This window comes from Salvia splendens, chromosome 13 (assembly GCF_004379255.2).
Source record: "Salvia splendens isolate huo1 chromosome 13, SspV2, whole genome shotgun sequence".
NCBI classification, from domain to species: Eukaryota; Viridiplantae; Streptophyta; class Magnoliopsida; order Lamiales; family Lamiaceae; genus Salvia; species Salvia splendens.
Window position 1 is genome coordinate 2,098,938 of NC_056044.1, and position 15,027 is coordinate 2,113,964.

The 15,027-nt window shown below is 40.3% G+C and overlaps 3 protein-coding genes across 3 annotated transcripts; all 3 read left to right on the top strand.

Moving 5' to 3' along the window:
- Positions 1 to 736: 736 nt before the first annotated feature.
- LOC121761724 (cytochrome P450 81Q32-like) lies at positions 737 to 3,346 on the top strand. Its single transcript, XM_042157353.1, has 3 exons — positions 737 to 1,308; positions 1,549 to 1,879; positions 2,702 to 3,346. Exons 1-3 carry the CDS (start codon positions 737 to 739, stop codon positions 3,320 to 3,322), a joined length of 1,524 nt encoding a protein of 507 aa, XP_042013287.1. The 3' UTR covers positions 3,323 to 3,346.
- Positions 3,347 to 3,436: 90 nt separating this feature from the next.
- Positions 3,437 to 12,936, top strand: LOC121762242 (metal transporter Nramp2-like). The gene is made up of 6 exons (XM_042158056.1): positions 3,437 to 3,477; positions 4,324 to 4,368; positions 9,121 to 9,522; positions 9,982 to 10,118; positions 10,719 to 11,371; positions 12,736 to 12,936. Exons 1-6 carry the CDS (start codon positions 3,437 to 3,439, stop codon positions 12,934 to 12,936), a joined length of 1,479 nt encoding a protein of 492 aa, XP_042013990.1.
- LOC121761725 (cytochrome P450 81Q32-like) lies at positions 4,573 to 7,228 on the top strand. Its single transcript, XM_042157354.1, has 2 exons — positions 4,573 to 5,463; positions 6,263 to 7,228. The coding sequence occupies exons 1-2, from the start codon at positions 4,573 to 4,575 to the stop codon at positions 6,881 to 6,883; spliced, it is 1,512 nt and encodes a 503-aa protein (XP_042013288.1). The 3' UTR covers positions 6,884 to 7,228.
- Positions 12,937 to 15,027: the final 2,091 nt, after the last annotated feature.

The window sequence follows — 15,027 nt, forward strand, 5'->3', positions numbered from 1 at the left end:
GTAGATGTTAGTTGTTGCGTATGTTTACGAACCTTCAATTTATAGGAAATGGTTAATAATAGAATGATTTTAAAAAAAAAGAATATACTCCCTTCGTCCTCGAAAAATAGTCTCATTTTGCCATTTCATGATGTCCAAAAAAATAGTCCAATTTCTATAAATAGAAAGATTCTTTCTTGTACTTTAACTTTACCTACTTTTTATCCATATCTCTTTTACTTTACCTACTTTTTCTCTTTTTTTATCTTATTTTACCAATTTCTCATTAAAACACTTGCCGTCCATAAATGAGACTATTTTTTTTAGATGGAAGTATATAGTAAAACACACACGAGTACACCCACCATATATATGTGAATAAAATAAAACCATATAATAATCTGAATTTAGTTTTAGCCGAGTAATAGTCCAATATTTGACTAATGCCCACAACCACAATTAGTACAACGCCAACCCAAATGTATTTAAAGATATTGCTCCACATGAAACTTGCTTGTGGCAATTTATTGTAAACTAGATTAGGAAAGTCTATATATATAGAACAATTTGTGGACGAATATCAACCAATCGTACTTATTTTTATATAAAAATATTAATAATAATTCTCAGTGGACTAAAATCCTCCAATTTACTGGATTAAGAATGGATTAAGGATAAACGTTTATCTGGCCCTAGTCCAACTCACTCCCAAACCAAAATAAATACTATACCCACACACCCAAAAAAAGACCAAAAAATGGAGACACTACAAATTCTCATATACCTCCCACTAATATATGCCCTCTACATCTTCACAAACCACCTCCTCCACAAGCTCCAAAACCTCCCCCCTTCCCCACTCCTCTCCTTCCCCCTCCTCGGCCACCTCCCCCTCCTCGAAAAGCCCTTGTACCGCTCCCTCGCCGCCCTCTCAGCCCGCCACGGCCCCGTCCTCCTTCTCCACTTCGGCTCCCGCCACGTCCTCGTCGTCTCCACCCCCTCCGCCGCCGAGGAATGCCTCTCCAAAAACGACATCACCTTCGCTAACCGCCCCCGCATCCTTGCCGGAAAACACATCGGCTACGACTACACCTCCCTCGCCTGGACCTCCTACAGCCAGCACTACCGAAACCTCCGCAAGATCTGTACCACTGAAGTCCTGTCCGCTCAGCGGCTGCAGACGCTTCAGTGGATCAGGGCGGACGAGGTCCGGACCACGGTCCGGGCCTTGGTCCGAGGAGGCTCGGGCGAGCGGAGGCTGGTGGACATGAAGACGGTGTTTTTCGAGCTGACGATGAACGTGATGATGAGGATGATCGCGGGGAAGAGGTATTGTTAGTATGCCTTGAATCTGTTGTTTGCCGCTAGTCAAACGGGGGTATCGCTGTGTGCTTATTTATATAGAAGTAGAGCGCATAATTCTGTAATATGAAAAACACTCTGAATGCAATCTGTTCTCTGTTTCCTGTCCATGGACGTAGCCAACACAACGTTGGTGAACCACGTAAATTTTGTCTCTTTACGTTTCTGTTTGTCTCGATTACCAATTGCTCTATTCTGTCACAACAGGTATTATGGAGCGGAGGTGGAGGACGAGGAGGAGGCGCGGCGGTTTAGGGAGATCACGACGGAGACGATGCATCTGGCGACGTCGCAATTGGGGGATTTTGTGCCGGTGGCGAGTTGGCTGGGGATTGGAGGGGTAGAGAAGGCGATGGTGGAGTTGAAGGAGAGGAGTAAGGTTTTTATGCAGGAGCTGGTGGAGGAGAGGAAGAGGAATTGCGGTGGCGGCAGAGATGGGGAGGAAAGGAGGATGAAGACGATGATTGAAATGCTGCTGGCGTTGCAGGAGAAGGAGCCTGAGTATTATACAGATGATATTATAAGAACACTTATGCTGGTATTCATTCTTTCATTTTCTTCAAATTTTATATCTTGATTTTAAATTAAAAAATTAATATTGATGTATAATAGTGTCAGGTAAATAAGTCATTAAGCTATGTTCGTTCTGAAATCTTGATTATTTGCTAAATTTGAACAAATCGATCATTTGATAATATATAGGCAGATTTTAAAGTTGATATACAAAACTAGAATTTGGCTAAGAATTGTTAATCTAAGTTATTTTTTTTTTATAAATCTTGATGACCTCAATAGTACTCCCTCCGTCCTAGATAGTTTGTCTCATTTTGACCGGATACGGGTTTTAAGAAATGTAATGAAAAGTGAATTGAAAAAGTTAGTGGAATTTGAGTCCTGCTTTTATATATTAGTTGTATAATAAAATATGAGCAAGGATGAGTTACTGGAATATTAGGTCCACTGCCGAAAATGGTAAAAAGTGGTAAAAGATGAAATGTGACAAACTATGTGGGACGGCCTAAAATGGAAAAATGAGACAGGGAGTATTATTTAGTGCAATCTTCTGTAAATATACTAGTGCAGATGAACAACAAATGTCGGAAGTTTAATTTGCAATGATAGTTGTCCTTGTATAAAATAATACTCCATGTGAAATTAGAGACAAGATCAAGGCATCTATAAAATAAAGGATTTTGTTTTTCGTGCGTTGATTAAGTTATTAGTTTTGGTCTTATTAGCAAAGATTCTCTTATGAATCAAATTTTAAATAGTTTTGGTCTTATTTTGAGGCCTCCAATTATCGTCGTTTAAAATTAATGGAGCAACATTTATTAGTATAAAAAAAAGTGTTTTTACTCAGGTGATGCTAGTCGCCGGCACCGACACATCAGCCGGAACGACGGAATGGGCCCTCTCTCTCCTCCTCAACAACCCCGACGCCCTCCGCAAAGCCCAAGCCGAGATCGACGCCCGCGTCGGCCACGGCCGCCTGCTCGACGAATCGGACATCGCGGACCTCCCGTACCTCCGGTGCGTCATCAACGAGACGCTCCGGATGTTCCCGCCCGGCCCGCTGCTGATCCCCCACGAGTCCTCCCAGGAGTGCGTCGTGGGAGGGTACCGCGTGCCGGCCGAAACGATACTGCTGGTCAACGTGTGGGCCCTGCACAACGACCCCAAGAGCTGGGTCGAACCCCGCGAATTCAGGCCGGAGCGCTTCGAGAAGCTAGACGGCTATCGAGACGGATTCAAGCTGATTCCGTTTGGCGCGGGGAGGCGAGGGTGCCCGGGCGAGGGGCTCGCCGTGCGGATAGTGGCGTTCGCGCTGGGCGCGCTTCTCCAGTGCTTTGATTGGGAGAGGCCCGGGGAGGAGTTGATCGATATGACCGAGGGCCCCGGGTTGACCATGCCGAGGGAGAACCCGCTGATGGCGTATTATAGGGCCCGCCCCGTAGCGGCCGGGCTTCTGGCTTGTATATGAGTGGGGAAAAGGGTTGTTGGAGTATGATGGTGTGTATCATTTATGATGAAACCCAATTTAATTAGTTAATAAATTGAGGATTTGAGCTAACTTTATTATGCTTGAGGTAGGGTAATGGGTATTGGTTTGCAGTTTGCTGATTTTCCATTGAATTTGTACATTGCATCAGTTTATGATTGAGTTTGATGGGCTTGGAGTTGGAAGTAAACTTTGCTCATAACTGGTTTTCTTTCTGGGCTGATATGTTGGGCCTTTTTTTTCCTTTCTAAATGTGCTACTTCTATTTCATATTTATAGCACTATGGTGCCACTACATATAGGTAACACCATACCACCAATATAGTCTGTTAGATCTCATTTATGGACGACTAAGATTAAATTTCGTGAATAGAACACGAATTGTAGTCTAATGTATTAGATATTGCTGGCGTGGTAAACTGTAATACTACTGTGGTAATACTGCAATATTTAATGAATAACATTGCAATCTGGTAATGTAAAATTAGAAAATTTCTATTTTACTCCTCCACGTTTTTAATTGATTCAGCAAATACTGCCACATGGCAGCTTGACAAGCACACGATTTTCGGATCCAATGACCTAAAATGGTGGTATGGTGTCACAATAAAGAGTATTGTCATTTTAATCCATACCATATTTATATCTAGAAATAGTTAAAAAAAATATGCTCCATTCGTAAAAAAAAAAGTCATATCTTTCATTTTGGGTTTCAATAAAAGAATAGTTTGAATATAAATTTTTAAATTTTCATCAAATTCTTGTTTTGTATATCTATTTAATAAATTATCAAATTATTAATTATTTTAATTTTTCAATCCATAAAAAAATTTGTATAGACATGGATTAATATGAATGACAATTATACAAATGCTATTATTTAATTTGGTTGTCATTCAACCGAAATGTTGATCAGAAGCAAAACCAAAAAAATTTATAGCTTGATTGTAAAATCTAAACAAATAAATTGTTCGTTAATTTAGACAAATTTTAGTGGTTGATATTCAAACTCAGAATTTAGTGAAAGAGTAACTTTAACATATTTTAAATGTTTTCCATTCCAAAACATCCCCCACCACACACGTGGACAATTGTTTGACCCATTTAATTATTCCAATATCTATGACCACACACTTATTATTCAACTATTAAAACGTGCAATAACACATTACATTAGGTTATTAAATATCCCATAAACTCAACCAAACATTACACAATCACTACTTAAAAAAATGGAAATTTCACACTATCTCATTTACATTCCTCTCCTAATCCCCCTTTTCATCTTCACCAAACACCTCCTCCACAAACTCCAAAACCTCCCCCCCTCCCCCCTCCTCCGCCTCCCCTTCCTCGGCCACCTCCACCTCCTCAAAAAACCCCTTCACCGCTCCCTCGCCGCCATCTCCAGCCGCCACGGCCCCGTCGTCCTCCTCCACCTCGGCTCCCGACGCGTCCTCCTCGTCTCCTCCCCCTCCGCGGCAGCCGACTGCCTCTCAAAAAACGACGTCGTCTTCGCTAACCGCCCCCGCCTCCTCGTTGGAAAGCACCTCGGCTACAATAACACCTCCCTCGTCTGGTCCTCCTATGGCGACCACTGGCGAAACCTCCGCAAGGTTTCGTCCCTCGAAGTTCTGTCAGCGCAGAGGCTGACAGAACTTCAGGGGATCAGGGCTGGCGAGGTCCGGACCATGGTCCGGACCCTAGCCAGAGGCTCGGAGGAGCGGAGGCTGGTGGACATGAAGGCGGCGTTCTTTGAGGTGACGATGAATGTGGTGATGAGGATGATCGCCGGGAAGGCGTACTATGGCCGGGGGGTGGAGGGGGCAGAGGAGGGGCGGCGGTTTAGGGAGATTGTGGCGGAGACGATGAGGCTGATGGCGGCGTCGAATAAGGGGGATTATTTGCCGTGGTTGGGGGATGGTGGCGTCGAGAAAAGGATGGTGGAGCTGCATAGGGAGAGGGATAGTTTTATGCAGGAGCTTGTGGAGGGGTGTAGGATGAGGCGGCGGAGTTATGGCGGCGATGGCGGTGGGAACAAAACGATGATTGAGATGTTGCTGGCATTGCAAGAGAAGGAGCCGGAGTATTATACGGATGAGCTCATTAAAAGCCTCATGCTGGTAAATTTCGAAATCTTGACCTTTTTTTTGGATAATTGTGGCGAAAATACAAATTTCTACTTAATTTTGGCTTGCGCAAAGTCCTTGGTTTAAATAACATTAATTTTTAGGGTTAATTGCAAAATATTTATGAATTTGCCTTTTTTTATTATAAATAGGTGACTTTAAAAGTAAGTTAAAATATTACTCCCTCCTCACATTTCACTTTTTTATCATTTTTGATAATAGACCTCACATCCCATTAATTTATTCTCACTCATATTTTGTTATAAAACTAATAATTTAAAAGTAGATCCACGTGCTATCAACTTTTCAATCCACTTTCTATTACATTTATTAAAATCCGTGCTCGGTCAAACTGCGAAAAAATTTGGGGGGCGGGGGGAGTATAAAATTTGGATTTATTATCAACTATCTTTCGGCAAAAATATGATCGTCTGCATGCAATATATTAATGGTTTTTCTCAACCAAACAATACAAACAATGTTAATTTTCTTATGAATAGACGATGTCATTTAACTTGTGACGACGTCCACCTAAATTTCTAGGTTACAATATCATGTATAATTTCATCCATTTTTTTGACATGGTATAGTTGAGAACAAATTTAAATTTTATAAAAATTTCAACTGACTTTTAAAATTGTGAGATAGGCAGAGTTTGAAAATTTTCCAACCATTTGTCCTTGATAGATTATTGTACAAAATAAAAAATGACGTGACATAATTTATTTGCACCAAAGCATAAAATCTATCTTATCGTGAAAATGTGTGATTAATCCATCTTGTTTAACTGCAGAGTCTACTGATCGCCGGCACCGACACATCCTCCGGCACGATGGAGTGGGCCCTCTCCCTCATGCTCAACAACCCTCACGTTCTCAAAAAGGCCCAGGCTGAGATCGACGGTCACGTCGGACACGTCCGTCTCCTGGACGAATCCGACCTGGCCGACCTCCCGTACCTGCGCAGCGTCATCGCTGAGACGTTGCGCATGTACCCGGCGGCGCCTCTGCTGGTCCCCCACGAGTCATCAGCAGAGTGCACCGTCGGGGGCTATAGAGTCCCCGCGGGCACCATGCTGCTGGTGAATGTGTGGGCCATACAGAACGACCCCGGGTGCTGGGAGGACGCGACCGAGTTCAGGCCGGAGAGGTTTGAGAAGTCCGGCGGCGGAGGTGGCGGCTGCAAGAGGATGCCGTTTGGGGCTGGGAGGCGGAGGTGCCCCGGGGAGGCGCTGGCGGTGCGGGTTTTGGGGCTTGGGCTGGGTGCGGTTGTGCAGTGCTTTGATTGGGAGAGAGAGGGGGCGGAGCTGGTGGATATGAGCGAAGGCGGTGGGGTGTCGCTGCCGCGAGCGGCGGCGTTGATGGCTTATTGCAGAGAGAGATCTGTTGCGGAGGCGCTTCTTTCAAATATTTAAGGCTGAGATTAACAATTTCATTACCTTTTTACCTGATTATATATAAAGATGTAATCAAATGAAAACTCTAAATATTATACAAAATTCAAATTATGAGCAATAGAAAATATCAACATAGTGTTAACGGTTGACACCGTGTTGACATTATGTTAATATTTTATTGACATTGTATTGACATTGTGTTGATATCAATATCTTGAAATTTTACACTGCGTTAAAAAGACTGGAATTTGTACAGTATATGGAATTTGTACAGTATATGAGTTTTCATTTTATGACTGCCCCTATATCTTTATATGTATTTCTTAAAATATAAATCTGATCAATTAGTGAAAAGTATTAGAAGAGACGGAACAAGTATTTTATTTTATTTCTCTAGTTTTATTATTGTTAGGAATTGTTGAAGAGCAAAAGATACTAGAATAGAATAAAATATATAGTTTGAGGACAGAATTCTCTCGTACAGATGGTCCCAAAGAGCCATCAACTATCAAGTTTATAAGACATATGGATAACCTTAGTCATTGAAAACGAGGGAATAAGGTAGACATGTTAGATATTTTCACTAGCAAATTTAAGTTTTTTATAATAGCCTCCGTGTTAAAAAAAAATAGATACGTTTGAAACGACACGAGTTTTAATGCACAATTGGTAAAGTAAGAGAGAAGAATTGATAAAATAAGAGAGAAGAAAAGAAAAATGAGTGAAGTAAGAGAGAGGAAGAGAAAAAGTAGTAAAAATAGAGTTAGTGGATTGTGGGGTCCATATCCTAAAATAGAAAGAATATAAAAGTTCTAGAACGAACCAAAATGAAATAGTTGCTATTTTTAAATATACCGTCTATATCTATAATACAGTATGTAGAAATTTGTCTAAAGCATCTAGTAATGTTTTTAGTATTATGGTGTCAGTTATTTTGCATTATATTATACGTACTACACTTGAGATTTGAAAATACTACTTCCTCTGTTCCCATAATTTATTCATCATTTGACCAGACACGATTTTTAAGAAATGTAATAGAAAGTGAATTGAAAAAGTTGGTGGTGTGTGGGTCATACTTCTTCTATATGAGGTATTAGTTTTGTAAGAGCATCCGCAATAGGGACGGATGTCTCGACGGACAAGCCGACCGACACCCCAAAAACACCTCCTGCCACGTCATAAGGACATTCCACTGCACAATAGCGTACATCCCCTAGGACATCCCGACGGACAAACACAATAATAAAAATTCACAAATTAACAACTACGGAATTAAAATTTTGACACGAATATGGGAAAAATGCAATCATTTTATTTAAAAAAAGATACATATTTAAATTTTAAAAAAATACATAGTTTACAAAAAAAAACCATCCCAAACCAAAAAACAATTCAAACAAAGTACATGTTATGCCTTAAATCTGTATAGTGTTAGGCCTTCATTTTCGATGATAATACATGTGTTAGAGTTTTTTTTAAAAAATCGTATATATAGAGTTTGCAACGAGCCCGTATATATAGAGTTTTTTTTTAAAAAAATAAAATCGAAAAATGGGACGTCTGCCGGGACGTCCGTCGTGTCACCACAATAGCGGACGTCACGACGGACGACCCGGCGGGCGTCCGCTCTCACCCGCGGACGACCTCTCGTACGCCCCTGACGTCCGTGTCCGTCGCATTTGTCCCAATAGCGGACATCCGCCGGGACGTCCGCAATTGCGGATGCTCTAATAAAATGTGAGTGAGAATGAGTTCGTGGAATGTAGGGTCCACTACAAAAAATAGTAAAAGTGAAAGGTAACAAATTTTTAGGGACGGACGAAAATGAAAATAAGTGACAAATTTTCATGAACATAGGGAGAATAAATTACATCGATTTTCAGGAGAGTGCTGAAAATTATGAAAACCTAATATGATCAATCCTATATTTAAAATCCTAAAAATGAATTATTTTTTGACAAATATCAGAATTCTACTATATTTAAACATAAGTATTTCCTCAAAAAAGAATCACCCCAAAATAGAATGTTGAAAAGAAAAACAGCAACCTCTATCTTCCACAGTCAACGCAAAATTCACCCAAAAATAACAAACACAATGACCTCATCCCCCAACAGTCCCACTTCATCCTCCCTCCACCACCACCACCGCCATGCCGACCCCCAATCCTCCAACCCCATCCTCCCCACCTCCACCCCTCCCCACGATTCTACCATCCACACCGTCGAAATCGAATGCTCCGACTCCCCCAGCGACTCCGTGCCGCCCTTCTCCTGGAAGAAGCTCTGGAAATTCACCGGCCCCGGGTTCCTCATGAGCGTCGCCTTCCTCGACCCCGGGAACCTGGAGGGCGACCTCCAGTCCGGGGCCGTGGCCGGGTACTCGCTCCTGTGGCTCCTGCTGTGGGCGACGCTCATGGGGCTCCTCATCCAGCTCCTGGCGCTCCGCCTCGGCGTCGCCACGGGGCGCCACCTGGCGGAGATGTGCCGCGAGGAGTACCCGTATTGGGCCGGCGTCGCGCTGTGGTTCATGGCCGAGCTGGCGCTGGTCGCCGCGGATATTCAAGAAGTCATCGGCAGCGCTATTGCCATCAGGATTCTTAGCAATGGCCTCTTGCCTCTTTGGGCTGGCGTCATCATAACCGCTTGTGATTGGTCAGTATTTCTATGCCATGTAAAAAAATACTACTCCTTCCGACCCATTAAGTATGCAATATTTGAGAATCAGCACGGTAGTATTGTTTTGTGTGTTGATGGAGAGAGAGTAAAGCAAGAGAGATGAAAAAGTAGAGATACAATTGTTTCCAATTTAGGATGTGAGTGAATTAGCGGAATGGAGAGAGTGTAAAGCAAGAAATGTGAGTGAAGTGAGTGAAGTGAATTAGCGGAATGTGAGACCTATTTACCATTTATGATAAAAGTGAAATGCGACTCTTATTATGGGACGAATGAAGTATATATATTTTGCTTAGTGAAGTAGTACTAGTATAAATAATACTCCATCATCACATGTGTATTTACATGGAATTGAACGTAAATACAGCACTGTTTAGGAATAGTTAGACCAAATTCTTGGAAAAGTAATTAACATAGTTATGTACCATGTTTGACCAGTTTCATCTTCTTATTCCTCGAGAACTATGGCATCAGAAAGCTCGAAGCCTTTTTCGGAGTTCTTATCACAAGCATGGCAATCTCTTTTGCATGGATGTTCGTTGATGCCGAGCCGCGTGCCAAAGACCTCATAGACGGTACGAACTAGCTAGGGCTAATTGCCAATAAAATCACTAAACTCCGACCTGATTTTGATTTTAAACAGCTTGACAAAATATTCTAGGTTAGTCTAAAATGAAAATCAGATCAATATTGATGAGTTGTTTTTCAGAATTAGTGTCCACAAAATAAAAACAAACAAATGTTGCGCATACAAATGCACGTAGAAATGGAATCACTATATAAGCATTATGAGTTACTTCACTTATCATCGATTGGTTTAAAATATAAAAAACATTAACTGAAGTTAATGTTTTGGCCAATAGTTATTACCGACCCAATAGTATATTTGGGCGCAAAAAAAAACATTAATGACCCAATAGTATATTTGGACCGAAACAAAAAAATAATAATAATCCAACGGTATATTGGGGCCGAAACAAAAAAAATTAATGACTATGTCGATTTGGCTAATACGTACTACTACCTTTTACTATTCGGTCAACCTACTAAGGAATTAACTCAAACCCTAACTGTCACTGAACTAACTTATCAGTAATTGGAATCGAATCGAAACTAAAAATTTTGATTATCGATTAACCAATAACCGACCTTATTCCGTTTGGTTACATATGCAGGAATACTAATACCAAGGCTTTATCCTGAGACGATCCCGAAAGCAGTCGGGGTCATCGGGTGCGTAATAACCCCATACAACGTGTTCCTCTACTCCGCCCTAGTCCAGTCCCGAAAAATCGACCTAAAGAAGCGCTGGAGAATCCAAGAGGCCCTCAACTACTACACCATCGAGTCGGTCGCGGCCGTCTCCGTCTCCTTCCTGATCAACCTCTTCGTGACGACCGTTTTCGCGAAGGGCTTCCACGGCACGTCCCAGGCGAGCAACCTGGGGCTGGTGAACGCCGGGGAGTATCTGGAGCGGAGGTATGGGGGCGGGGCGCTCCCGATCCTCTACATATGGGGGATCGGGCTGCTGGCGGCCGGGCAGAGCAGCACGATCACGGGCACCTACGCCGGGCAGTTCATCATGGGGGGTTTTCTTGATTTGCCGATTAACAAGTGGCTGAGGTCGGTGATCACGAGGAGCTGCGCGATCGTGCCGACGGTGGCCGTGGCGGTGTTGTTTAATAGGTCGGAGGAGATGTTTGATGATCTGAATGAGTGGCTGAATGTGGTGCAGGCGCTGCAGATTCCGTTTGCGGTGATTCCGCTGCTGCATTTGGTGGCGGATCAGCATGTTATGGGGAGCTTTGTTGTTGGAACTACTATTGAGGTAATAAATTACTAATTCTTTTCGGTCCGCGATAAAAGTCTCATTTTAATTTTTTTTAAATAGTGGGATAAATTGGTAGAGTGTGGGGTTTATTTGCCGAAAATAGTAAAAGCGAAATGAGATATTTAATAGGCGGATGAACAAAAAAAATGAGACATTTAGTGACGACCGAGGGGAGCTAAAAGTGGAACCGCATATCCTGCTTACATTTTAAATCACTTTGAGTTAATAGTTACTCCATCCGTCTCATAGTAGGAGTCACATTTGGTGTGAGTACGAGTTTTAAGATATGTAAAGAATAGTGGGTTGGAAAAATTAGTGGAATATGATGTCACTTTTTTATATTGGTTTAAAAATAGAATGTGAGAGAAATGAGTTAGTGAAATGTGAAACCTACTACCGTTTATGTTAAAAGTGAAATGTGACTCTTATTGTGAGACGGACCGAAATGCCATAATATGACTCATATTGTGGGATGGAGGGAGTATTTAATTCAAAAACAACAAATTGAGTAATTTTCATATAAAGATAATAATTATTTAAGTCATGATATTTGACTAAATTTTAACTGGTCTAATAAATTTTGAAAACGAAATATTAAATTATAAAGTTTCAATTTTTATTCTAAAATTGTCCCAGGAAGTCAAAATCCAAATTATTAACAAAATAAAGCTGGTGTGGTAAAAAAACGACGTCATGTTGATTAAAAAAATACTGTGAAAAATGAATAAATATGTTTTGTTTTCAAAACGATGTTATTTTATTTTTGGCATCAAGTTCAATTTTGCTACATTACTCTGGATTTCGACTTCATGAGATCATTAAAAAAATTGCTTTTTTGTGATCTAACACTGATATTTAGGGTAAATGTGATTTTTTGTTAAAAATATGCAAGATAGAAATATATATTCATTTTTGTCCATTAATCAGTATATATGTATTCCATTTTAGTATTTTCATATAACATGGCATAAATTTTAAGAAATATGAAAAATTATTACTACGGATTATCAGAATATATGTTCAAATATATTGAATACGAATTGAATGATTTAGTAGAACGTAAGAAATGTGAAAGCAAGTGAATAAGAAAATTGGTAGAATGTTCACCTTAATAACTTAGTTGAACTCTTGGCCCACTTCTAAAAATAGAGCAACCGAATTGAAAGTGTGTGATTGTATCTAATAAATTGACTTTCAAACTTTAGTTATTGAACGATTAGGACCAATAAATTGAATTGACTAATTACATATATACTTCAAATTAATAGTTTGAACAACATTGATTAAACAAGTTATTTAATCAAACTTAGCTAACAAATTATTGCAAATGAATAATGGTTTATATGTGCGATGATTTGCAGAGGATGTCATGGTGTGTGGCTGGAATTGTAATTGCCATAAATGGATATGTGTTGGTGGATTTCTTCCTATCTCAAGTTCATGGTTTCATATATGGAATGCTCGTTTGTTTCGTAGCAGCTTCATATACAGCATTTCTTGTCTATCTAATTTTACGTAGCACTACTCTCCCTCGCTTTCATGGATTTACTTTTTTACACTGAAAATTCCAAATTCGAATCATACTTGATGCACTGTAAATTGAATGTGTATAGCTTCCGATCTGTAATATTTATTTTAGAGCGTCTTTTCTTTAATTGTAAATTTATTACAACAAAATAAGGTGTAAGTAGAGATGAGATTCGTTCTTATCACACATTATCCGCTCTCAATTTTCTCAAGATAATATTATCTTGAGTTGAAGTTAAAATGAGGAGAATATAAGATATATTTTCTATAGAATATATGTGGAAAGAATAAAAATTGGTAGATTAAAAAAAAATTAAAAATATAATAATAAAAATTGGTAGATTGTCTGAAAATTCATGAAATTTGGTCAAATTTAGATCTGTTCCACATATGATCAGTTGGAAAAATCATGAAATTTTAATTTTGTACTCAATTATCCCACAAAAAATACAATCGCTAGCGTAAAATATATTGATGATGTTTTTCAACCAATTAACGCCATTTTAAGAATAGACTATAGTATTATATAATTCATGATTGGCAGTGTGACACCCACTTATGATTTTTCGGCTGTAATATTAGATACAATTGCATCCTAAATTTTTTGCATAACAAATTCAAATTTCATTATTTTTAAATTGATTATTACAATGGCAAGATGGATCATAATACAAATAGAGAAACATCGTCGAAATTGCACGTATAAATCATTGATTGCTATTACAAGTAATGCTTTATATGTCCGTGATGATAAAATGTGGTGTCACAGAAGTACGCATGGAATGTAATTAAAATTGAAAGGCAATTTTCATCATTTCCACCAATGCAGTGTAAAACTCAAACGGATTTTCACCATATCCATAAATTTTTTGATAAATATTAAGTGTAATCAAAATATAAATAAAGAAACATCCTCGAAATTGCCAGATGCCGTGTGTACGTATGCATGTAGAAATTACCATACAATTGAATTCAACGTTTCAACTTTACCTCTTAATACCACTGTTTATTACTGTTTCTTTAGTTTCACATTTTATTTTGACTATTGATGGAGTACGTACTAAACAAGCCCAACAGCAGTAAAGCCCATCAGCCTAAAGCCCAAGAAAGAGTATCAGTTCGGCATGACTAAAGAGTATCAGTCCGGCATGACTAAAGAGTTCGGCCCCAGCTTACAGCTCGGTAAAAGCCAACCAATCAAACTCTGCTCTCAGGTCGGCATCAAGCTCTACTCTCAGATCGGCAAAAAGCTGCTCGGCAATAATTCAGCAGTTCGGTCTCAGTAATTCGACCGAACTAGGAGATAGTGGACTCATGCAGGAGTTCCACCTCCACTACACCCACGATCTATTTAGTGGTGTCAAGCAGTCATTAACTCATGCAGGATAGTGGACCCATGCAAGATCGCCACGATCTCCACGACATCCACTACCTAGTAAATAGCTGCATGCCACGATCTTGGTCCTTTGTATAAATAGAACCTAGATCAGATAGATAGGGTTAGCTTCTAAAACATTCTCTCGATCTCTAGAGATAAAATACAAAATAGCAAGTCTGTATTGTAAGCTGTAGAAAACAGATCAAGCAATACAACTCTGCCCTCTTTTCTTCCCGTGGACGTAGATTTACCTCAGTAAATCGAACCACGTAAATTCATCGTGTCGTGATCTGTGTTTTCCAGCATTCACTACATCAAATTTTCGCGGATTCATCACTGGCGCCGTCTGTGGGAAACAGAGAACCAAATTTGTGATAAAGCGAATTTTTGACCCTTTTTCCACCCCAAAAAAATGCATACCAGATCACATACCACTCGTAATACCGTTCGTGATCACCGTGAGGAAGCTAGTCCAGCTCGCAGGTCTGAAAAACGGCCTCGGGAGACATCTACCTCCGGTTCTCACGAAGGAGGAACAAGCCACTCCAGGAGTCATCGCACCGAGTCTTCCCAGCAGCCCGATTTAAATGAAGCTGTCAAGCTGTTCTTGGCCGAGAAGCAGGAGGAGTTCTTAACCTTCCTGCAGAAGAGCCAACAGCCGGAGAAGACAACGGCGGATTCTCCCTCCTCATCCAGACATGAAAGTCACTACCGCAGTAGTGACGTGTCTTCCAGGAGAAAGAATCCT